General features: G+C 37.1%; 1 protein-coding gene across 4 annotated transcripts in view; it reads left to right on the top strand.

Annotated features, from left to right (window-relative positions):
- The first annotated feature begins 6,696 nt into the window (after nucleotides 1–6,696).
- Nucleotides 6,697–26,029, top strand: part of LOC128527173 (histone demethylase UTY-like) — a 57,696-nt gene continuing 38,363 nt past the window's right edge. For 3 of the 4 annotated variants that reach the window (XM_053499503.1, XM_053499502.1, XM_053499501.1), the window contains exons 1-8: nucleotides 6,697–7,162; nucleotides 7,284–7,347; nucleotides 16,427–16,535; nucleotides 19,995–20,044; nucleotides 20,519–20,577; nucleotides 21,805–21,925; nucleotides 23,547–23,601; nucleotides 24,252–24,286. In XM_053499503.1, coding sequence (XP_053355478.1) covers nucleotides 6,993–7,162; nucleotides 7,284–7,347; nucleotides 16,427–16,535; nucleotides 19,995–20,044; nucleotides 20,519–20,577; nucleotides 21,805–21,925; nucleotides 23,547–23,601; nucleotides 24,252–24,286 — 663 coding nt within the window. In that variant the 5' untranslated portion in view covers nucleotides 6,697–6,992. Of the gene's footprint in view, nucleotides 7,163–7,283; nucleotides 7,348–16,426; nucleotides 16,536–19,994; nucleotides 20,045–20,518; nucleotides 20,578–21,791; nucleotides 21,926–23,546; nucleotides 23,602–24,251; nucleotides 24,287–26,029 lie in introns of those variants that run through there. The other variant, XM_053499505.1, reaches the window with a different exon arrangement.

Raw genomic sequence — 26,029 nt, 5'->3', positions numbered from 1 at the left:
TGTGCAGAAACCTGTGTGTTTATGAGAAAATACTGCATGTGTACCAAGATGTGTGGAAAGGTAAAAAAAAAAAAAAAGTTGTATTGTTTGTGTTGAGATACAAATCCATTTGTCCTTTGCCATCCTTTCTAGCCAGAGTAAGCAAACTGTAAGAACAGAACACATGACTCCACGGTCCCTAATGTCTTGCAAAAATCTATTCTCAAGGAATTCATGGGTGGTCGGCTGATTAAGTAAAGTGTAATAATATCACAAGCCAGCAATCCTCACAAATTGGTAAAAGAAGGGTATTTTTTTTCTACCACGGGCAAAAAGAAAAAAAATTTAACATGTCCAATGTACCTGGGGCAAATCAGCTGCACATGATGTGCAAAATGTCATAAAACTGAGTGTGTTAAACAATTATAGGAAAAAAATTGGTTCTAAAGCCATCTTCATGTCCTGAACACTAACTGGAAAGTTGCTCCATGACTTTGTGGCTTTGTTAAGAAAAAAAAAAGGCCTTGTACTCATCATATGAAGTACCAATGAACATGCTGTACCCTCAATGCAAATAGTTTGCTGCTCTTTTTCTGGCTTTATTTGTTTGAAAGTTAGCAAAACAACCCGCTAATTAAGTGTGACCACAGCAATCTGAGGGAAGTTGTGGATATTGAGTTTGAACTAGACCCAACCTGACAATGCTGTAAAGCATTAGTTGTATTTTTGTTAATATTTAAAAACGATCATTAAATTAACATGCAAAATTAAGTTTCCTCAATAACATTTACCGGAAGGCAAAAAGTTGGGCTCTTTGTGCATCGGTTTTATTGATTGGGGGGAGTTTATGTAACTGATGAAACGAGCAAAAAGTGCTTTTTTTTTTTTTTTTTTGCTCAGATTCAAAGAGCCAGGTTGTAATGGTTAGTAGTGTTGCCTGCACCTGCAGAGTCCAGAATTCATTCTTGTCTTAAGTCGATGTGCGTAGAATTTGCATGTTCTCCCCATGCTTGGTGGGTGCTCTTGGTACTCCGGTTTCCTCTCACAGTCCAAAGACATGCTAATTGGCGTTCCCAAATTGCCCATAGTGTGTGTGTTGTGGGATGGATTGGCACCCTGTTCAGGGTATACCTCTCCTGATGCCCTAGGTCACCTAGGGTAAGCTCCAGCCTTAGCAGTATAGACAACGAGAACGTGCACCGACACTGCAGCTCATGTGGCTGTCTAATGGGACATTTTTTTTCCATGTCCTACACTCATACCTTGAACCTAGTCTAACAACATGCACTAAGGGTGCCAGCTATTGCGTGACTCCTAGGACGAGCGTAACAAGTAACTGCATTCTTCCGCAGAGTGTTAAAGTTTCTGTACTTCTTGGAGCACACACTGACAACAGATGTATTCACAAGATGGACTAGCTCTTACAATGCAGTTGAACATTTTCTGGAGCAACAGCTGGTGGTGAACACTAGGTGGCAACAAGTGTTATCTTGGATGAGATAAACCCAAAACTCTCTTATAGCTCCTCCATATGCATTTCTTTTGCAAGCCACTGAGCAGAGTTGTGGTGATGCTTCATTCGTAAGAAAAGCCATTCATAAGGACATTAAGACAAAGTATGCAGGAGAGTGGGAAATGGCTGCACTTTACATCACATCAACAAATGATCCACAATTCAAAGCACTGCCATTCCTGTCAGAGAATGACCGGCAAAAAACATTCAAAAGCTGGCATGCTGAAGCTACGACAACAGCTGAGCAGCATCCTGAAAACAAAGCAAAAAATTTTGCTTTGAAAAAAGAATTCAATGGCAAAAAATTACAAACACAAAATGATTCATACTTTAAATTCCTTTTTTAAGTGTTATGGTCAAAAAGAATTCTAAAGGTGTTTTGTGATGCTTACAAAGTTTTTTACCTTTGCAGTTTTTAAACAAACATTTGCTTTAATGAATCTAATGTACCATTCGTAATATGCTTTTATGTTTAACTATTATTTAAGCTGAATCTGTGATGAAAAACACCTCAAAATATAGATTTTGCTATTGCTAAATGATTAAACATTGAAATATAGAAATTTCGTAAGCAATTTAGTTTGGTGTAGTTTTGTGTATCGTTGTTGTACCCCACAGGACCAGGAGCAAGAGAAGCTTATCAGCGAACATTAGCATGCTGAAGAGTAAAAGGTGCCACAGGGGCCGGCACCTGCGAAGAGAAGCTGTGCGAGAAGCTTATTTATTTACCTTTAAAGATGTCAGGAAGTCATCAGAAAAGTCAGGAAATAAGTCAAAGTCATTAATACAAAAAATCCGCTCCTTTGCCATTGTCTAAAAATCCTTCGGGGTGGTGAAAAGAATATCACAGTGAATACCCCTTCCTTGTTAAATTGGCCATGAAGTGCTTGTGTGTGCCAAGGATAAGTGTTACTATTGAACATGTGAATTGTTTGACTGCAGTTTTAACATTAATTTTTTTATGATGCAAGGAGTATTGCTCATGGATATTTTGTGCATGTTTGCTGTGAGTCACAAGAGTGTTAAAAGGGCACAAATGGCAAAATATTTCACCAGAATTGTTTGATTTATATAAATGTTTTTTTTTTGTTGTAAATACTATATTTCCTTACATGTCCCACAGATTTCACACAATGGAAAAATCGACTGCCAGTCGTGTTTTTAGTTATTCATCACATGTTTTGATTGTGTTTTTATAGTGAAGACAGAGGCAGCAAATCAGATCAAGGGAAGAAATGGTGCACGTAAAGCCTAATTACAGGGCTTGTTGAATATAATAAGAAACAATATAAGCAATACAGGAGGTGTGGGCCGATGGGTGGTGGAAAACACTGGTACTGGTAGTGTTTCTAAAGTGATTAAAACAATTAGACATTAGTAAAAAGGATACAAGCTGTCACTATTTAGTTTGTACGATGCAAAAGTTTCATATTTAAAATTCCTTACTCACTCATCATCTATACCGCTTAATCCTGTATACAGGGTCGCAGGGGGCCTATAGAGCCTATCTCAGGAGACTTGGGGCACGGGGCAGGGTACACCCTGAACAGGGTGCCAATCCATTGTAGCACACACATACACACACTTACACACTACGAGCAATTTGGGAACGCTAATTAGCCTAATCTGCATGTCTTTGGACTGTGGGAGGAAACCGGAGTACCCAGAGGAAACCCACCAAGCACAGGAAGAACATGCAAACTCCATGTGTACACAGGTGGGAATCGAACACGGACCCTGAAGGTGCAAAACGACAGTGCTAACCACTAAGCCACCGTACTACCCTGTTTAAAATTCCTGTTGTTTATTCCCCCATAACCTAAATAGATTCTAAGTAATTTACACAGATAGTAAAGATGTTGTTCCTCAGGAAGAGCTGGACCACAGGAGCTCAAGAGTTTATAGTGAAATTTATTTTTGCCTAAATTTAGATGCTTCATCTGGAAGGATAAATACTCACAACTCAGGTTCTAATGAAAGAAATCACCCTTTGTAGGGCTTTGATTTAATGAAAACTTTCCAAATAACAGATAAAAGATATGACAAAAGTATAAAATAATAAAGGAATTCCCAGAAAGGATTTTATGAAACAAGATAAACCTCAAAGAAAGCACTCATTATACCCAACATAAGTATTTCATAATTTCCTGTATATCACTCTGTGCTTTTAGAAGCACATGTTTCTGTCATTTCAACTTCTTCCTTCTTCTGTTGAAAAAGCAGCTGACCAGTGAGGAAGCACCCCTTGAACACAGAGAAGATTTGTATAGGAAGCGCAAACAACAAACTATAACCAAACTGGAAACACTGATCAGAAATGTTTCAGTGAGCAAAAAAACATCCTCATGAGGAGGCATTTCTGTCCTGCATGCACAAATTGAGTGCTGTAATACATTTCTTATACTGTATATATGGACTCGGTCTATTGCATTAGCTCCAGTGATTGAGCCATGTTGGCATGTTGGATAGTGCTACTTTCACTGCAAGAGATGCAGTGGTACACAGAACAGCATGTTACCATGACGATGACAGCTAAAACAGCAACAGAGAAGACTCTGGAAAAGAAAAAGGATGTCGCATTAATGTTAACATCGTTTTTTGTGTGTCTGTTAAACAATCCTTATTTAATTTCACAGCCCTAATAAACGCCTACCTAATATTAAGTCCCCCTTTTGCCACCAAAACATCCCTGACCAATCAAGACCTGGACTCCACTGGACCCCTACAGATCCTTTCCAGCATTTCCCACAGATGCTTGATTGTTGTAAGATATGGAGAATTTGGAGGCAAAATGAATGAATAATATATATAATAACATCATGAATCATTAGAATAGTATTCCTGACCTAACAAAACTCCTTGAAGACCTCAACCCCTCGAAAATGTTAAAACTCTTCGCCAATTTATGGATCATGTGTGTCAGAGAGCAATCCTCAACATTGCTGTCATTGTCAGTGTGTCATATGGAACAGTCCAGGCAATGATCACATTTGATTTGACCATGCGCCTGGTTGCTGCCAAGCTTGTGCCCAGGCTGCTGACCCAGGAGCAGAACTCCGTCAGCAGGATGACTTGTCCTTCATGTTAAGGATCATTACTGGTGATAAACTTGGTTGTATGGGTATGAGACGAAGCAAGTCTTCACACTGGATCTGTGGCGTGTAAATCTCTAAAATTTTTGAACCCCACTTGTATTATATTAGATATGAGACATTAGACACATATTTGATATGGGTGACATGGGCAGCAGCCCAGGGTAGCATTTTGTCGGGGGTGCATTTTTTATGTCGATGTAGGTTATTTTTATATTGAAAGGATAAAAAATAAAAATAGATGCAGTAGGCCTATATAAAATGATATCTCTGCAGACCTAATCCAAAACTTTTAATTTATTCGGTTTAGATATAATGTTTGGTGCCTAACACCCAAAAATGTCAATGTGGTGTGAATGTAGGAACTTTGTACTAGTTAGGATCAATGTTTTGGTCTAATAAATAGTTTGGGTAACTATGTCAGTCAACGTCCTGAAATGTCAGGGTGGTGTAACAAACATTCAGGGAACCACATACAAGACAACCATGTGACAAGCATTTTTTTTAAGACCCCTGATAACCACACCTGCTGTATGCCAAAATTTTATCCTTTTTTATTAGTCTTTAAAATATGAGATAATTTGACCTTCTGGGTCATGGCCAATTATGTTTTGGTTCTTGGTCAAATGTTTTTACCTCAGGAAAACAATAATAATGTGTGATAATTGTTAAAATTAGTACTTATATGAAAAGAAAAATATATATATATAAAATTGGTTTTCCATAGGCAGCACAGTGGTGAAGTGGTTAGCACTGTCGCCTTGCACCTCCAGGGTCCGGGTTTGATTCCCGGCCAGGCTTGATTCTCATTTCTGTGTGCATGGAGTTTGCATGTTCTCCCCGTGCTTGGTGGGTTTCCTCCGGTTTCCTCCCACAGTCCAAGTTCCACAGGTGGCCATGCACACTTGAACATATTTTCATTGATTTTACTGACCAATTTTTTTTAAGGCAAGCGCTCCTAGTTCTATATACAATCAAAGGTTTAAATGCTAGTACCACCTTTTTAATTCTGTGTGTTTGTGTAAAAACATGAGGAAAATCTGATTATAGTGGGTTTTAGACAAATACAACCTCAGTCGAACAAATTATTTTCACAGTATCGTTATTTAACAAAAATGAAGCCAAAAAGGGGGAAAAAATGCTCCCATATGGTGCCCCTTACTACTACAGGATTTAGAAGGTTAAGTTCCGGACAGGTGCTGCTGATCATTAGTCTTTGATTAAGTGGTTATCAGTAGGTGTGCAGACCTCTATAAAACAGACCTCACTGAACATATTAACTGTTCAAGTCTAGGACAGCACAATGAGAACAAGACTGAACATGTGTGGTTTGCTTGGAAGATTCGCCAGGAGAAACCTCCTAAAGTCTAAAAACAACATGGAAGCACAACTGAGGTTCGCAAAACTGCATCTGAACAAATAAGGCTTCTGGAACAAAGTTTTATGGACAGAATGAGACAAAAGTAGACTTGTTTAGCCCTAATGCTCAACACCAGGTTTGGCAATGACCAAACAGCATTTCAGCAGAAACACCTCACACCCACGGTCAAGCACAGCAGTCATGATACGGGCTTGTTTTTGCACTCAGTAATTTGACCATCAACTCCTGTATACAGTACCAGAGTATCCCAGAGGCCAAGTGGGTCATGCAACAGGGCAATGATGTGAAACACACATGTAAATCTACATCAAAATGACTGAAAAATAAACAAAGTTTTGAAACGGTCTAGTCAAAGTCCAAACCTTAACCTAAGTAAAATGCTGTGGGGGGACCTCTCAGACACCCTTAGAGTCAACAGCGAATTCTACTGCCAAATTTTACGGTGTCTAAGAGACATACGGCGAAAACTGGCGGATCTGAAATCCGTTTCTTTAAGTGGCTCTGGTAGGCTATGAACTTTCATAATGCGTATTCCAAATGTAACTGTATCATCATAAAACGTTTTTTTTTTTTAATTACAAATATGGTAAAAAGAGTCTTATTATTTTCCACTGTAACAATTCAGAGACGAGTACGCAGAGTCGAAAACTGTTTTGGAAGAATTTTAAGACAGGAGGTCAGTCACGTGATTATCTTTTACATCAACTATTGGCTACACGACTGAGAGTGGGCGTGGTCAAACCAACGGCATGGGTTCACATATGTGACAATTATAACAATTGCAATCTGGAGGCAAATAGAAGTTTGAAATCGTGCTCGAATGACCATGACACGTTTATTCTCTGCATCCCACTCGTGGTTATAAGAATGTAAGAAAAAAAAAATGGATCGGCTGAAGATATCGCGCAAGGATACATCCCTGGCTGAATTTTAGTCTGTATTTAGGCAAAAGTTTCATATTTCATCACGTTCCGTGTGGCCTCCTGGACGTTGCGGAATTTGCGTTTCGTTTCCTCGGTGCAGTTCCATGCAACCGTGCCGAGTGTCGCTCGCCGTAGCTGCGCGTGCTGCTGCCCGGAGCCTCGGCGCTGCTGGTGATGAGGGAAAGAAAATGGCGGCGGGAAAAGCCAGTGAGACCGAGGAGGACTTTCCTAGGCTGACAGCGCAGGAGAGGGACAGTTTAGCAGGAATTGACAGGTTAGAAACCGTGTTCAAAGTTTCTGGAGTCGGCTAAAGTATTTTCCTGTGTGTGCGCTTGCCAAAAAAAAACCCCACGCCAACTGATCCCGAGCCTTGTGTGTTGTTTTCTCGCCTGCAGCTCACTGTTTGGATTTCTGAGGCTTCATGAAGATGGCGCCAGAACGAAGGCCTTGCTTTTAAAGGTAGTTAGCAAGTTGTGCCGGTTATTATTATTTATGCGTGCACACATCAGCACTTATAGCTTTTTATGGAGCTTGTCATTTTCACACGTTGTCTGTTAAAGGAAGTATGAGACGAGTAAAATTGTGAGCAGCCCTGTAGCTGCACAGCGTCTGTATTTTCTCAAGACTGGTTGTATTGCTAACCTAATAGCACAACTATGGAGGTATTAAACTAAAAGATCTTACATTTGCGCTTGGTCCTGACCTGGTGCTGGTAAAAGCAAGCCATTATCAGGTTCACGAGGAGACAAGCAAAATAACTTTTTTTTTTTTTTTTTTTTTTAAATAACATGACACATGTTAAGTTTTGTGCGGTTGAGTTTGGTGCAGTTAGAACTTTTCCCCCATACCCGTTCCTGTTAGAGGACACCTCTGAGTGTAATGTGAATGTGGAACCCGGCTTGTCCCCCCCAGTCTAACGCTAACTGTGCGGCTGCAGGATGTTCCGTGTTAGACAGCTAACTAAGATTAACGCAGCAAACCAATCCACTCCAAACTTCAAACTGGGATATAATCAGTTACATGTTACGTGACATGTTCAGGATCGCTCGTGCACCGCTGCATGCACCATACCATATACAGTGCTAATTGCAGTCGAACTTATTCTCTCATCCTTTTTTGATTTATAAATGTTGTAGCCCCTGTGTGGTTGGACTGAACCCGTGCATCTTAATAATCTGCCAGTGGTTTTGCATTTGTGTGTGTGTGTCTTGTGCAGATTGTGCACGCGTGTCCCAATCACTGCTCCTCTGAGCTGAGCTTTGAAGGCAGTTTTGGAAAGAGACGCTGATTTGTGTTTAGTATTAATGGCAGCATGGGTCGGCCCAAGATGGCGGGGTCAGGAGCAAGAAAGTACTGTATACACTAAAGTCTTACAACACTCCCAGGCAGCATGTTTGACTTGTTCACTTCTTGTTTAATGTTTGTTACAAATGTTTCCTTTAGTCTAGAACTCAAACGCTTGTTTGTTAGTCACCCAGAGGTGTACAGTACAGTGTTGCATCAACATGTTGTGGGCATTATACACTACAGAGTGGGTAAATACAAACACTGCCTGGCTGGAAAAAAATAGTCACACACACACACACACACATCTTATTCGACCACTTTTTACTTTAATTACTGCATGCATTTTCCATAGCAATAATTTGATAAGCTTATGCAATACCATGTGTGAAAACAATGTCTCATGCTCTTTAAACCACTATTTCACAATTTGAGTCTGATCACTCTTGGCTTTGTCATCTTAGAATATTCCTGTATCATCAGTGAAGGAAAAAAAAAATCCATTGATGAAAAATCCTGGTCATCCAGTACAGTCTGGTAGTCAGTCAGCTGACCCCATTTTTGGGCACATAACATTGCTGAACCTAGACCTGACCAACTGAAGCAACCCTAGATCATAAAACTTCTGTCGGAGGCTTATACAGTAGGCATGGGCCATGATGTGTGCATCACTTCATCTGCCTCTCTTCTTTTCCTGATCTCCCTATTATTCTGGACCAGGAATCAGACCACATGACCTTTTCCAACGCTCCAGGGTACATTCTTTATGCTCCATAGCAAAACATTTTTTAGCCTCACTGATAAGTGGTTTAAGATTAAGGGCTACACAACTATTAAATCCCAATCCATAGAGTTCACTTTGCATTGTGTATGTAAAAAAGCTTTTACTTTCACCAAACACAGCTGTGTGGTGGTGTTTTATGATTTGATTTTTCTAGGCATTTAAGTGATCTTCCACAACACTCATTTTTCCAACCTCATTTCTTCATTGAAGATGATGGTTCGGCACTATCCTTCCAGATTTTAATAATGCATTTTACAGTTCTTAACCCAATTTTAGTAGTTTCAGCAATTTCTTAGTTGTTTTGTTTCCCTGAGACAGGATAATAATTTACCCCTTCTGAAACAGAGGAACATATTTGTCACAACTAAAGGATATAACTTTTGACATGGTTGTTTAAGAAATGAGAAGCTACTCACTGCATCAATTAGGGTTAAATAACTTGTTGCCAGCTGAACATCAATCACTGAAGTAATTCTCTAATAGAACACTTAACTATTTTCTTAGGTTTTTTTTTGTTTGTTTTTTGACGGGCAATATACACATAAGCCTCATCTTAATATTGCCTTAATATTGTACATTTAGAGCCTTTTCTTTTGGAAACTTTATTTCGAGCCACTAGGCTCACAATGGTCACATAAATAAAAGTTTTTATATTTTATTAAATTTCTTATTTCATTAAGTGTCCATTAAAATCACAATACTACACATAATGAAAACATGTCTGTTGATTTCTGTCTTGTAAAGGCATTGTGATTATAATTTTTAATAGCTTAATTTACCTGTTTGGTGTTTTGCATGCATTTGAAAAATAAGATCATTGTGAAAGAGCAAATTTCATGTAACACAAACATGTATAAAAAATATTTAAGCCCTGCCATAGAAAAGCTCAGCTAGAGTATATCTTGGTATTTTTTTCACACACACAAATGTCAACCTTAAACTTGAAGAAAATGCTTTCATCTACATGAAATCACCTATATCAGATAGTTTTTCAGATGCACTAATTTTTATAAACAGTGCATGAACAGACACAAACAGTAAACAATAAAGCAATGAAATTAAAATAAAAAAAAGCCCATGTCAAGATATTCTTATTAAAACTGTTAGACACAAATGTATGGGGCCGGAGTCATAGGAACATTTGTCACAGATTTTGCTATCAATGTGGAAAGTCTGCAATTATGTATCCAAAAACAATTAGTGTGCTATGTTTTTAAAAGTGCTCATGTCAGTCTTAATTGGTTAAATGTCATGGTATTTTTGTATAGATCCCTCTGATCTTAAACAAGTGATTTTTAAGTTACTGGTGTGTTTTACACAGATTTGCCCACTCTTCAGTTGGAAATACTGTAACTAAAGCATGCTTAAAAAGTTGCTAGATGATGCCATAGACTAATATAAATGTATTCATCATGGTCATATCATTTAAAGAATTTCACTTAGAATATATAAAGAAAAATAGTTTTATTATAATTTAGAATATTATGTTTCAGATTGTTTTGTATGACCCTAACATGTTGTTCTTATGGAGGAGCCTATGGGCGCTAGTAATGACACTAATGGTCCTAACTGGCTATTCAATATGAATGAGTAGTCAATCAAAATTTAGAATATACAAATATAGGTGGAAATTCCTATCGACTTTCAAAGATATTAGCTACTGTAGGTTCTGAACAAGCATATCAAATGTATTTGATGTATCTGATTTTCAAATGACCAATATCTCCATGCTGGTTCAAGTTACAGTAAAGGCTTGTACAAAAATATGTCTATCCTTCTTCAATCAATGTTTGTCTGGCACCCAGGTCATTTGACATTTTGTTATTCTGCTATCATTGAGTAGGTGTCTAACAGTTGTTTTACTTCTCCTCCAACGGACTTTGTCCTAATTGTGCCAAATTTTCCACACACAGCATAGACCAAGTGCAACAAAAGTATTTTTTTTATTATTATTTGTAAAATAATTTGTCTGTGAAGTACAATTGTGTTCAGAAGTTTATGTATACTGAACATGGTGCACAAAGTTTAACTTAGTTGAGGTTTTCTAAATCAAAACAGGGTAGAAATTATACCCACCTGGTCAAAAATATCTGGGCATTTAGTTTATTAATTCAGTTAAGCTGAAAGTTCTGTAAGGACTTTTTATTTGCCAAGCCCACGGCCCCGCAACTTCCACAGCTGGTAGCTTCTCTGTGCCAACATAAAATTAATTTATTTGAGAGCACTTATTGGATTGACTAAATGTTACAATACTAAAGCTCAAGGTCGGTGCAGAACTGAGAAAAAGGATGGTAGCAGGAATGTATTTTGGAAGCATTTCTAAACAACTGCAGATTCCAAGATCAGTTAAAGCAGTTTTATGTAAGAACTAATTAATGGGAGGATAAGCTTGATTGACAGATTCTCAGCTAAAGGGAATTGGTTCAGTTTGGTGAGGAACAACCCAGAAGCCACTAAAGCACACTCCTACCATCAAGTGGAAACTGCTGCAACACCACCTTTTACATTGCATGAAAATGAAAGACTGCCATCTAATAAACAAGGACTTGCCCCAAAACATGTACATTTGGCTAAAGTGTGCAGCTATTAACAAGAAACATACTTTGGACAAAGAAATACTTTGGGAGAACTTTTGATCAATTATCAACTAGGGCTGTATGATGTAGTGTGTATATAAAATCTTGTGATGACGGAAAAGGTCTGTTTCATAATATACTCCATTGTTTGTTATGAAATTATGTTTTGTTGTGTTGAAAATCACACTTACCAGCAATACTTTTCATTCATTGCATTCTTTCAACCAGCACAGATGCAGGCAGGAACTTGAACTGAGAAATTATGAATAGTAGCTTGTCTCTGACCAGCCAAGTCTTTGAGGAGCTCATACCTAAAAGGTGAGCTACTTCGGTATGGAAAGTCTGGCATGGACCAGAAAATCGTTCTTTGCAACTTTTGTCCCCACAACATACTTTTAACACCTAAACAAGTTTGCTAGGAGTTATGTCTAGTGGTAAAAGGAGAGTATGGATGAGGGCTACAAAATTATAGTCTAGTGGTAAAAAGGCATAGAGTCTTCTGCCTCTAACAGATAACCGTTGCTATTGCATTTTAAATTAGCTAAACATGATTCCAATTTACATGCTTGAGAAACTAGTGTCCCGTGAGTTCCTGCTAATACTCAACCCAAGGTACACAATGCTGGGCCAAAACATTTTGTTCAAGTCAGATTCTTTCATGTTTATCCAGAGTGTTTGGTCAAAGTAGAGGAGGAAATCCTTTATTGTGCTACACTACGCCATCATATGTGAATGGGCCAAACAACACATCCTTGTCTGAGCTGGATGATACACTTTATCTGAGACTGAACACACTGCAGTCAGAGTTGACAGACAAGATGTTCCCCAGATGACCACACTGGAGGAATGATGGCAGAGGTCTGATGAGAACTCTTCAGTTGGGTGGACTGCATGAGGATCATCTAGACTGTCACCAATGCCATGAACATTTTTTGCACTTCAGATGGATGAATGGATACGCATAAGATGTTTTGGCCACCATCTTCTATTAGCAATTGGTGAGTGTCTAAATCGATGCCTAAATGTAATAACAAACCTTATAGTAGACCATGCAAGATGATGCATTCAGGGTAAATGTTTCAAAGTGAGCGGGTTGCTACAAAGCAAATCTCATGTGATATTTTTCCCAAAGAGCTCCTAGAACTTATATAGAAGTCTATCCATTGAAATTAACCAGTTTAAAACCTGTGGGGGATATTGATTATATAATATTGTATATATCTTATATAAATGTTATAATTACTTGTTTATAGAAAACAGTGTTGTGTTAATGTGTTTATATGTTACATTTATCCTCTCTTTTACTTACACAGAGTGAAGTGTAAAACTACACCAAGTGAAACCAGTTGGTGTCTGCAGCTCTTCTGTGTCATAGAAGTGAACACGTGAACAGATCTGGCCTTACCTGCTCTTCATCTGATCAACCACACCCCTACCAGGCGGAGCTTTTTGCACCAAATGATTGAAAAAAGAGAAAATCTGAGAATATCTGGTCTTACTTGGCAGGACTTAGCTATTCTGGTGTTCAACCATCAAGTCCTCTTGTTCAGTTAAAATATTATTTGCTGGAAAGCAGAATACAAGTTTTCTACTTAAAACCAGTCTTTTAAGCAACCAGCTGCTGAAGTCTCAGGATGATGACTCGGCTTACCATAACCATTTAAAGAGGACAGTTTTATCTAATTAAATATGACGTCATGATAAGGTCTCAAAGTAGCTGCCTAACATTCCTTCACTTATTGGTCATTGGTTCAAACCAAGATACATTATAAAAGTAAGGGTAGACTACATTATGGCAAAAGCCACTATAGAGCTGAAGAGTCTGAACAGCTGATGAAGGTGACAGGTGGCTGAATAGGCAGTTTGAGCATAGGCAGATCCCTTTAGTCAGCTGCTAGGGATAAACCAGGGGGTCTTGCTAAGAGGCAAAAAAGGCTGCAAAGCCAAAAAGCCCCTCAGTCAAATACAGAGCACGTTAAAAAGGAACTCAGTATCTATCTCCAGATTAGGTCTAGAGACAAAATACACTGGGACATTGCAGGCAGTATGAGGTGCATTTCTCAATAGTGGCCAAGCTAGCAAATAAGTATTTCTGCATTCATATTTTATGGATATCTATCATGTGTGCCTTATTTTGCTGCTATAGTTACCATTTAATATTTTATATAGAGTATGTCCTCTACATGCAAACATTTGAGTCACAAACTTTTGAAGATATTAACGTGTTTTTATGCATATCATTTATTTGTCTATTTTTTTGACAGGGGCATTGTACATTAATTTAAATATCTGTAAGCATACTCCAGTTAGGCAAACGGTTGTTTTTTTTCCTGCGGATTTTGGGCAATAAAATGGCCCCATGATCTGTTTAATTGCAGAAGTTAGATGATATGTCCAATGTACATTGTTGCGTGCATGCAGCTTCCATCCCAGGACCCCTGGAAGCAAGTGTAAAGTGGGCCAGGGGTAGCTCAGTGGTTAAGGCATTGGACTACGGTTCGGAAGATCCCAGGTTCAAACCCCACAACCACCAAAGTTGCCACTGTTGGGCCCTTGAGCAAGGCCCTTAACCCTCAACTGCTCAGATGTGTAATGAGATAAAAATGTAAGTCGCTCTGGATAAGAGCGTCTGCCAAATGCCTAAATGTAAATGTAAAAGCAGCAGCAGCAGCAAAGCTGGTACTGCTAAGAAGCTCCAAGTAATAACGATGGAGACAAAAATTTAAATAATTGAATGGGGAATGAAGTGTGGTTCTAAAGAACATTGTACTTTGTATAGCGAGTTGTATTAGTCTCCTAGTACCTAGACAATGTTTGTGGGACTTAAATTGGAGATACGAATGAGCTCCCTGAACGAAACTCTTTCAAATGTAGGGGACCTGCTGTACTGGTGTCTGTTGGGCCTATACTCATTTTTGTTTTCTGCTATAATTTGAACAGTTCTAGACTTTTGGCCTATGTTTATTTTGTTTGTATCTAGAATTTTATAAAATTGTGCAAAGGGACTAAACATAAGGAGTAAAAACTTCATTTGTAATATATAGAATAAAACGCACACAAAAAAAGATTCTCTAAGATGTAATAAGACCTTTCTCTGTGCTCATTTCATTTAAATTATTTATTCTTTAAATTTACAGAAATTACAATATATGGTGTTATATGGTGGTGTCTAAATATGAAGTTATCTATTTAATATATATAAGATTAACAACCATTTAAGAAATATGTGGACTTTTTTAATAGCTACTAAAAGGGATATTCAACCAAATATTAGTTTGCTATGTATATTTTTGACTCTGTGTTCTGATCTTGTGTTAATTAACTTGAATGTTGTAGTCTTTTTGTATAAGAAAACTGCCATTAAAAAAAACCCTGCAAACCCTAAATTGCTTCCATCTTTGTGACTGTCTTTGAAAAAAGACATGGTTGTGATGGGTCCGATGTAAACTCACTTATGGCCATTCAGTGACCTTGGTTTACTTGGTCTAAAAAAAAAAAAAAAAATACTATTATAGTTATAGCTTATAATCATTAAAATAAAGTTTATCTTTGCCATTTAAGGGAATTTAAAAGGAGCCTGTTTCAAAGGTAGAGTGCAGTGGTAGCTCATAGGGCTAAGGTCCTGAGTTACTCAGTTACTGATCAGAAGATCGGTGGTTCGATTCCCAGCTCCACCAGGTTGGGCCCTTGAGCAAGCTCCTTAACCCTATCTGCTCCAGGGGTGCTGTTTAATGACAGTTACACTGGGATCTGCAAAGAAATAATTTCACTATGCCAAATAAATATGTATATAATGTGACAAAGGCTTAACTTAAAACGAAAAGGTTACTGACTAATTTACCATGGTTATGGGAATGTTTTACATTCCAATCCAAAATCTCAAAAATGATCTTGGCGTTAGTCAAGTCGTTATTGTGTTTTTTTGCGAGGGTTTAATAAATTACGTCCATCTGCATTAAAAGTCAAAATATACAAATCATTTATATTCTTTATTTAATCACAAAGTCCATTAATGTAGTGGACTATTGTCAAAAGCACTATAAGCTGCTATAAAAGCAACCTGATGTCAGCTCCTCAGCAGTTATCCTCTGATCCCCTCTTTGAGTGTATTTAAAAGTGGTGGGACTTTCGATTGTGTAGCGTAACAACAGATATGAGCATAAAATACCTTTATTTTTCTATGTAACCCCCCTAACTAAAGCAGTTATCCCAGTCTTTCACTATTGCAAAGTACAACGTTTTTATCAGTATGAAAAAAACAAGCTAGTTTGATCACCAAATGCATTCTGTTGTTGCAGGACAATGCAAGACCCTACAGGACCTTAACTAAGAGTTATTGCGAAATCCCCTACTGTATACAATCCTGACCCTGTTCTAAAGGATTTCCACATGTTTGGGCCATTAATGATATTAAAAATAGGAAGTGCATTTTTTTTTTCCATATTGCCCACATCTAATCCAGCTGTAACAACAGGCAACTTTTGCAACTGATATATTTATGTAACTTGTGGAGCCCATTGCAAATAAATCTCCCTGTCCAACAATTCTTTTAACGATGTATTTTGTACATTGCAATGATTGCTACTGTACCTGTCAGTTGTACAATGCTTTTTATTTTTTTATTTTTTTATTCAGTTGATCTTGTAGGCATAATGGTGGCTTAGTGGTTATCATTTTCGCCTTGCATTTCGAGAGTCTGGGTTTGATTCCTGCTCCAGGTCTGTGTGCATGGAGTTTGTATTTTCTCCCAATTCTTGGTGGGTTACCTTCGGGTACTCCTGTTTCCTCCCACAGTCCAAAGACCTGCAGATTAGGCTAATTAAACATCTTCTTGTACATATTAACCTATATAAGATGTTTGTTTCTAATGATTTACACATTCTTTCCTTTCTAGGCTGTTTGCTGCTATGAATCTCTGATCTTGAAAGCTGAAGGAAAAGTTGACCCAGAGTTATTTTGCCAGCTGGGTCACTTTAATCTTCTACTGGAGGATTACCCAAAAGGTGAGCTTCTTGTTACATTCTCCTCTATTGTCTTTATCTTTGTTTGGTATTGTCTTATTGTCTGACTTTCAACTTCTCTGTTTTGTTTCTCTGCTTTGTAACTCCCTCTTATACAGTGCATCTTAAGAAATAAGAATATTGGGGAAGAAGTAAATTTTTGGTTGTAATTTAATTTAAACTACATGGAAACTCGTATATTCTACATTCATTATATGTGAAGTGGAATGTTTCAAGCCTTTTTATTTTAAATTATTTAATATTATTTATTTAATAATTACAAAATAATTATTTTGATTATTATAGCTTATAGTAAATAAAAAATCTGCATTTTATTTTATATGAAAAATAATATTTTAGTATCTCAAAATATTAGAATATTTCCTAAGATTAGTAAAAAAAAAAGGTTTACTGTACTTAATGTCTGAGAAATTGTTAATTTATACTCTTAATGATTGGTTGGGCTCCTTTAATGCAAGTTACTCCATCAGTGTGCCATGGCTTGGCAGCAACCTACCTGTGGCCCTGCTAAGGCATTATTGGAGACTAGGTTGCTTTAATATTAGCCTCAGCTTGTCTGTATTGTTGGGTCGGTGTTTCTTTTCTTGGTCTTGACAATAGCCCATAGATTCTAGGAGATGTTAAGGTCAGGAGAGTTCGCCAATCAAGTATATTATTATCATGGTCAGCAAACCAGTAGTTTTGGCACTGTGGGCAGGTTCCAAGTTCTGCTGGAAAAGGAATTTTTTTTCTCCATGTTTATCCGCAGACAGAAGCATGGCATGCTTTAAAATCACCTTGTAGATGGCTGTGTTGGCTTTCAACTTTAGAAACACAGTGGACCAGCACCAGTAGATGACACAGTACCCCAAAATTCTGGAAACTAGACAATGGCTTTTAAGCAACTTGCAAAAATTACTTTAATCAGAAAAAGAGGACTTTGGACCTCTGAGCTGCTGTCCAGTTTTTTTTTCTCCTTGGTCCAGGTAGGACTTCTGATGTCTCTGGTTCAGCAGTTCCTTGATACCAAGAATGCATCAGTTGTAGCTCATTTCCTAAAGATGTCTGTGTATGGTGGCTCTTGATGCACTAGCTCCAGTCTCACGCCATGCCTTGTGAAGCTCTCTTATGTTCTTAAATCAGATTTGTTTGAAAGTTGTCTTAAGGCTGTCGCCATTTCTGTTTCTTGTGCACTTTCTATACCAAACTTACCCCCTCCAATCAACTTTTTATTAAAATGTTTTAATACAGCACCTTCTGTGGCTTATTTCCTTATGGTGGGTGTCAGTAATTATCTTGTAAACAACTGTCAAGTGTTCTCTATGCGTGTACTGAACTAGACCGAGAGATTTACTCAAACTCAAAATGAATTATTCAAATATAAAAAATGGTACTGCTTACCTTTATACATTTCACGAAGGGCAACAAAGAAGCCACATCTCTCCAGGAAAAATCTGAAAGATTCTGATATTCTGCAAAAGGTACAGGGATTGGACTGCTGAGGACAGGTATAAAGTCTTTTTCCCTGTTGCATTCCATTTTCAAATGTTTGGGTCATTGAGAAAAAAAACTTGTCCAGAGAAGAAAAGGTGAGCACTACCATCAGTCCTGTGTCATGCCAACAGGACAGCATCCTGAGACCATTCATGTGTGGGGTTGCTTTTCAGTCTTGAATAATGCAACTTCTCCCAACTATCCAAGAACAGTTTGGGAACAAACAATGCCTTTTCAGCATAAATAAGCATCTTGCCATAAGTTAAAAGTGATAACTAAGTGGCTCGGGGGAAAAAAAAATTGAAATATTGGGTCCATGGCCAGGAAACTCCCCAGACCTTAATACCATTGAGAACTTAAGGTCAGTCTTCAAGAGGCAGTAGGACAAATTTGTTAATTGAGAAATAAATTAGAATAAATTTTATTTATAGAGCGCTTTTAACAAGCAGCTTTACAGAATCAATAAGGGAATTAGGGTAATAAGTATGAAATTTGTAAGGAAAATACACATTAGCTATAAATCACTTTTATCAGATTGTTCTTAATAAGGCAACGGTGGCAAGAAAAATCTCCCCGACATGGCAATACAAAGTAACCCGGAAAAAAAACAGACTCAACAAGGAACCCATCCTCATATGTGTGACAATTGATAGTAGGGATTGATTAGCAGTCATACTGTGTGTTAGGAGGCTGAAAGTTTAATATAACAAAAAGTGTCTAAGTTAATATCGAGTCCAGTTTCATTATTGGAGGCTCAGATACAAAACTGTTTGTTGACATTTTAGTCTCGAGAACAGCTGCCTGCAAGATTTCAATTTTTATGGTCAAGTGGAACCATCCTCAGTCACCACACACACCCCGGACCACATATGGTCTCCATTTGACGAGGTCTCCAATCAGAAGCGGGGCTCCAGGATCTGTCAGACAGGTCCAGAGGGCAAAGGGGGTCTAGATCTGGCACATAAGGAGCACCATGTGTAGCTCTGCAGCTACTGTAAATGTAAAATTGCAAAAGAAAAAAAAAAAAAAACACTTAAAACTTCCATTTTTGGAAGAATTCTTACTTTACAGCATTTTTACACCTGTCTAAGACTTTTACATTGCACTGTATATGAGTTTAAAAATTCCAAAAGAAAATGTATTTTTCAGCAATTCTGATTTTTCAAGATGCAGTATACAGTCACCTGGCGAAAATAATGCTACACACATGCTTTCATGTTACAAAAACATAGATTAACATTATGGCTTTTGGAAACACAAATAAAGAAAACAATTGTAAAGAAACAATGTGGAGAAGCTCAGTGTGGGGAAAATTTGAATTGCCTGAATTCTTTGATGTGTGGACTTTACCAATGAAAAACTAAATATTCTACTGTAGCTTAAGTTGGGCCCAACTGTCCTAAGTAAAGGTTGACAGATACGCTTTAAAGAATTGAGCTTTGTCATGGACCATTTTTACAATATCCCACATGAAGTTTTAATGGATTGAGACTTGAGCTGTTTTCTGTCCATTTTATTTAGCTGCTCTACATTATCCATGAAAATGTCTTGATTGCCATGCAGCTCAATATTATAAATGACTGGGTGATTTTTTTAATTATTATTTTATGTGGAGGGTGTTTTTTTTCTTCTTTTTTCTTTAAAATGAACATTTTCACCCATTTTTTGCCAGGAGTAGTACTTGCCCAGTTTGTTTGTGCCAATTGATTGTGTTTTCTCTGAGATTTACTCTAAGTATTTCATACTTTGTTTTTTTCATCTGTGGTAGTGACTACTTTCTCTTTGTTCCTTTAATTTTATCATATTGCTATTACATTACATAACTTTTCTATTTACTTGCCCATGTTCATGAATGTGCAGGGACACATATTCTAGGGACAATAATTTCTCTTAATTATATTTGTTTATCTCACTGTTATAGAGAGAGATGTATTTGTTGCAAAAAACTTAATTCTTTTTCTGTTGCAGCATTATCGGCTTACCAGAGGTACTACAGTTTACAGTCAGACTACTGGAAGGTAAACACAGATGTTAAGGTGTGACCACTGATTAAATTTCATACTCATATTTTATAGGACCAGTATGGTTTTAAAGGCTGTACACAAGCGAGCTTGTTTTGCTGATATTTGAAAAAGTTACACCCGGATGCTTTAACATTAACACCAAAATCTTGCTATATGAGGAGAGAGGAAATGGAGGTTTTTAGTTTATAGTAAGACAGTTCCTGTGGCTTTTACGTTTAGTGATTTAGTGCAATGCTTTTTTCCACTAAAATGAGCATGAGACACTCAAGACGCAGAAATGAGACACCCAGACAATGAGCATGAGACACACAAGATGCATTCATGCTTTTTTTTACTTGTTAAAAAAAAATACCCATAAGAATCTCTGATGGTTATATATGGTCTTAAATATTTGTTTAAACAATGTGATGTGAGGTTTTTACCTCTTATTTTTTTCTTGACCTCATAACAATGTTTATTTTTCTTTAGAATGCTGCCTTTTTATATGGCCTTGGTATGGTGTACTTTCACTATAGTGCTTTTCAGTGGTAAGTACCTATTAAGAGTGAGTGAATAATTTCATAAATAGTTAATTAAATTCCAAGAGCATGAAACTACAGTTGTTACCGTTTTTTCTTGTGTATACTGTTAAATTAGTTTGAAATTGTGTGAAAATATAACATTGTATTGATTTACAATGATGATGTATCCTTACGCCTAGGGTGATTGATCTCCTGTATATACAGTTATTTACGTTATTTCATCAACTCTCAGCATGGTTATGAGCTACCAGGTCAGGTTAACAGATTTTAAATAGATAGTATTGGTAAAACAATTGCTATTACATGATAGCATGGAGTGTATTCTAGGGCTAAATGATATTTAAAAATTATTTTCAATATACACCCACTGTAAACTTTAGTAGTTACACCTGCTAATTTATGCAGTCATTTAGTTAACCAGTGAGGTGGCAGCAGCACAATGGTTTAAGAAATTCTCATCAAACTGCATTTTTTGTTAAAACAAAACAACTTTTATTTCCTTCCAAAGTTTCATAAATTTTTGGCAAATAAGAGTCAAACCACTTTCTCTTTTCCAGAGACTTTCAGTGGGGTTCAGATCAGTTCAGGAGTTTGAGTATTTAATGCTTCAGTACATCCTTTTGAAGAATTGTTGATCTACATTTTCTTTACGAAATAGTTTTATTTCATACTAGCTAGTCATGGTACTTCATTAGGTCAGCTGTAAAGAATTGGAATGCAAGAAGTTTAGCATTAACGTAGCTTTTGGGTCTCTTTTAGGACTTTAAAAAACCTTTTAAGGAAACAACCATTTGCTCCTTACCTGTAATGTTTGTTTGCAGTTAACATTTTTAGAGGTACATTTTAAATTGAATTTAAGTTGCAATTTCATAGTCATTTATAGTCATGAATTAGATTTGTTGTATGTTCAATTTGTAATAGATTCTTTTAATTCATGCTAAGAATTATTGCACATACCAGCAATTAGACCAAACACAACTGAATTTTTTCCCCTTAGTGGCTTTTAAATCAAAATATCACTGCAGTAAATAGCAAGTTTACCTCCTAAATTTTTTTATGCTATCGACATGGACCTGTCCAATCAACCAACTTGTGCTAGGGTTTATGTTGTGTGTCTGTGTGTGGTTGTTCTCTTGCGTTTTTTGTGTTTACAGATTTGTTGTGTTTATCTAACTGCTTAAATAGTTTTCTTGCTCCTTATACTGGTAAGAGAAATGTAGTTTGTCTTTGCAGGGGGATTAAAGTATTTCAGGAGGTGCTGTACATTGATCCCAGTTTCATTCGAGCCAAGGAGATTCACCTGCGCCTTGGACTAATGTTTAAGGTGAACACAGACTACGAGTCAAGCTTAAAGGTAAAAACTATTAATCTTGTGGTTTTTTTTGACATATATCGATCAGCCATAACATTATGACCACTGAGAGGTGACGTGAATATCACTGATTATCTTGTTACAAAGGCACCTAGATGTGGGTGGGATATATAAGGCAGCAAGTGAGAAGTTTGTTGTTTATGAATGTTCTGTACATTTGACCTGTTATTTGCTATTATGTCTGTAAAATATATGCAATGTCATTTTACACCACAAGGTGGGACTATAAATCTGCTTCAAACACACCTTAGTAATATTGTTTAGGTCTCAGATATACTGTACATTCCGAATTTACCAGCACCCTTTAAGACGTAAGTTCTGCTGAGCTTGACAATAATTTCACCTTACCTGTGTTCAAAATGTATCATGGGCAACAAAAATCCAAATTAGATTTCATGGTTTTGTATTAGTAAAAATTTCTGTTTATTATTTTCTTATGATGCAATATTTATTTTTTCATGATTCTTTTTAAAGGTAAAGTGCAGGTTACTTTGTTTTATTTTTACTTTATATTTTTTGTAAATTATTTTTAACTTAGTACCTAAAAAACCTCAACAAAAAAAACACATCAAAACGAACAATTAAATGATTACATTATTAAGTGATACATACACCTAACACATACACCTAAAAATTAAAAAATAAATAAATAAAACTTAAAAATTAAATAACTAACCTGCCAGGGGGGTACAACATGCATCAGTAGGTTATAAATTGTTAAATATGACGAGTAGTCCTGTCTTTATCATTATCCAGATAAGCAAGAGAAGGTCCCCAAATATCTAAAAATGTATTTGAATCATGTATACCTTAATTATTTCATCCGGATAATAGACACAATTTCCAAAATCCACCTTTGAAAAGCTGGCGGATAGTGAGATTTCCAGTCTGTTAAAATTAGCCTTTTGGCGGTGTACATACCGAGCATCAAAGATTTCTGTAAGGCCTTAAGTAGATGCAGCGTTAATTCTGAACAACCAAAGATTGCCAGTTCAGCATGAAGACTAATATCTTTGCCATATGCTTTGGAAAACCAATAAAAAAATGTCTGACCAATATCCTGTAAGTGTATGACAGTGCCATAATGTGTGTATCAAAGTACCCGCTGAAATGTACACCTGTCACATTGAGCTAAAACTAATCTTGTACAGTTTAGACATAGAGTAAAGAAGACAGTGTACGACCTTAAACTGAATTACTGTAAATGGTCTTCTGTTAATGGAACAAGAATGTATTCTTTCAAAAGTTTACAAATAATGATAAAAATAACATGCTGTCTGCAGAGGCTCTACAGGCTAAAACGCCTTATTTCTAAGTCAGATTACGGTTAAATGACCAGATTTATTTGAACATTATTTACAACTGTGGTGACCATCTCAGAGCAGACATAATGTAATCAGAGCTTCAGGTAGATGGACCACAACAGCAGAAGACAATATCAGGTTCCTCTTGTCAGCCAAAAACATGATTCTGATGTGACCATGTAGCTATATGTTTTTTGGCCTTGGACTGCTGTCATATGATATGTTTATAACTTGATGGTGAGTATATGTTATAATTTAAGCTTGTTTAACTCTCTTTACCTCTCTCCTTCTGTCTTTAGCATTTTCAGCTGGCTTTGATCGACTCAAACCACTGCACATTGTCCAAGGCTGAAAGTAGGTACCACAATCAGTTTATTTCTTTACAGGTGTACAGGATCAGTCCTATACCAGCTACTGAACTAAACAGTAATTGCTTATTAATTTGTGACTCTGTGAACCACTTGCCGTGTTGACCACTCGTGCAGTGTGCGTGGAGCACCAAAGTGAACCTCTCAGTGTGTGAGCAAACACAAAGACTGACTGGGTGGTTGTGAGTTTATATCTGAACGCTATCTGAACGTTTTGCTTCTGAGCCAAGGCCTTTAACACTCAACTGCCCAGTTGAAGCCTGTCTTAGTTGTAAGTCACTTTGGATGAAAGTGTCAACTCATGTAAATGTAAAATATTTGATTCTGCAGTAAAGAGATATGTGTGAATTATGGTTGTGGATTTGTGATTATAAATCTTCTTGGACAGCTGACAGCAGGAATACTTCCTATTGCCTGACATTGGTCATGGCAGAGTTCACAGCAAAAGACATCCAAGTTCACCTCTCATTCTGAGTAAACATTGTATTGTGTTGAAAGACAGGTTAGCTGTGGGCATAATTTTGTGTTTGTAAAAGAAGCAGACAGATTTTCACTTTGATCAGTTATTTTTTCCTAATAAGGTCGTTACTTTGATAAGAGGACATTAAAATGTCTATTTTCTTTTTCCCTTGACAGTTCAGTTTCACATCGCTCATTTGTATGAAATACAGGTAAGTCCTTTATATTTAATTTCTTTTAACTTTTTTTTTTGCATGCCTCTGCCTAAATCTATGTTTTTGTGTATTATAAACTAGCAATATGTGTCCGTCCACGCAGTCTTCATCTCTTCAGTTTATTAAAGATTATTACCAGACAGGGGAAATCCCTCTATTTTTCCAGTGCTGCTGTTAAAGCCAAAATTATTTTCATGTGACCCTGTTATATATTTTGAAAGGCATGAGAGTTTTATTTATTTATTTAAATTTTGACTTGAGGTCAGAACGATAGACATGAGACTATAAATGAGATTTTTAGCTATTTTACATACAGCGAAACCTTGGATTACGAGTAACGCGGTTTACGAGTGTTCCGCAAGATGCGCAAGTCTTGGTTTACGAGTACCGAGTATTATGTATCACGCATGCGTTTCTTGTTTTGACGCTGAGCATCACATGATCACAACTGAGCCAATGGGTTTCCACTGTTTTGCGCTGCGGAATTGCAGGTAATCGTCTTCCCTGCTCGGTCTTATTGCGCGTCTCTCACTGGTATAATCAACATCTGTGTACGTGCGTACTGTTTACTACAACACTGTGACCACGTGTGTGTGTGTAAAACATAATTTATTTTGTGTTTGTAAGCGCGTGTGTATAGCGTGCGGGTGCTATTTCTTATAACACATTAGAAGGTTAAAAAAAAAACTATTTTCCCCTTTCTGTTATGTGTGTGCGTGCACATAATTTGGCACCGTGCCGGGTCGCACACTCTCTCTGCTTTAGTGTGTGTGTGTGTGTATGTGTGTGTGTGTGTGTGTGTGTGTGTGTGTGTGTGTGTGAAGCAACCCCCCTCTCTGCTTCACAAACACATACACTCTCTGCAGAAACACTGCTCTGTCACGATTCTTTTTAAAGGTATAGTGCAGGTTTGTTTGTTTGTTTTACTTTACAGCAGTGATTCCCTTAGTATGCGCTTACACGAGTGTCATTAGCAATGTTCCTTGCTAATCTTTCTGTCAAAACAGTCTTTCTCCGTTAATGTGTGTTTATGGGAAATTCAAATAAGAAAGGTTTACTTTGTAATAAGGTCTCATTAGAGGGTTAAAAATCCATTTTTTCCCTCAGCCTCTCTTATGTGTGCGGCCGCACATAATTTGACACTGTGCAAAGTGTGCCGGTTCACACACACTCTCTCGGGACGGGAGGGGCTTCACACACACACTGCGTCTGTTTGCATAAACGGAAATACTAATCTTTCTGGATTTATTTATACTTTTTTTAAAATTTAAATTGTAGGTTAATTTGTTATTTGTTTTTTTTTTACTTTATCTTTTGTGTTAATTATTTTTTTATATAAATTTTTTTTGGGCTGTTGAACATTAATTTGAGTTTCCATTGTTTCTTCATGGGACAATTTAATTTGGTTTACAAGTGATTTGGAATACGAGCCCGCTTTCGGAACAAATTATGCTCATAATTCAAGGTTCCACTGTATTTACATGTATACCTCATTTCCACTACACTGGTGCTGGTGCCAGGTACTGGCCCGCATTTACACTAGACAGGAGCTCAGCGGGAGCTGCATGATAATACGTCACAGGCCACGCCCACTAAACAGAAAAGTTTCTGAAGTCAGTTTACTGGTTATTCTCTAAACTATGAAAATGTATTTCAGTATCCAAAGGCAGCTTATTCGAAGTGTTATAACCGCTGAAAGAGATCGACATAGACAACTAGCTTATTTACTATTTGGTCGGT

Source organism: Clarias gariepinus, chromosome 6, assembly GCF_024256425.1.
Source record: "Clarias gariepinus isolate MV-2021 ecotype Netherlands chromosome 6, CGAR_prim_01v2, whole genome shotgun sequence".
In the NCBI taxonomy this organism is placed as follows: Eukaryota; Metazoa; Chordata; class Actinopteri; order Siluriformes; family Clariidae; genus Clarias; species Clarias gariepinus.
The sequence above is the reverse complement of the archived record's forward strand: the minus strand, read 5'-3'. Positions and strand labels throughout refer to the sequence as shown.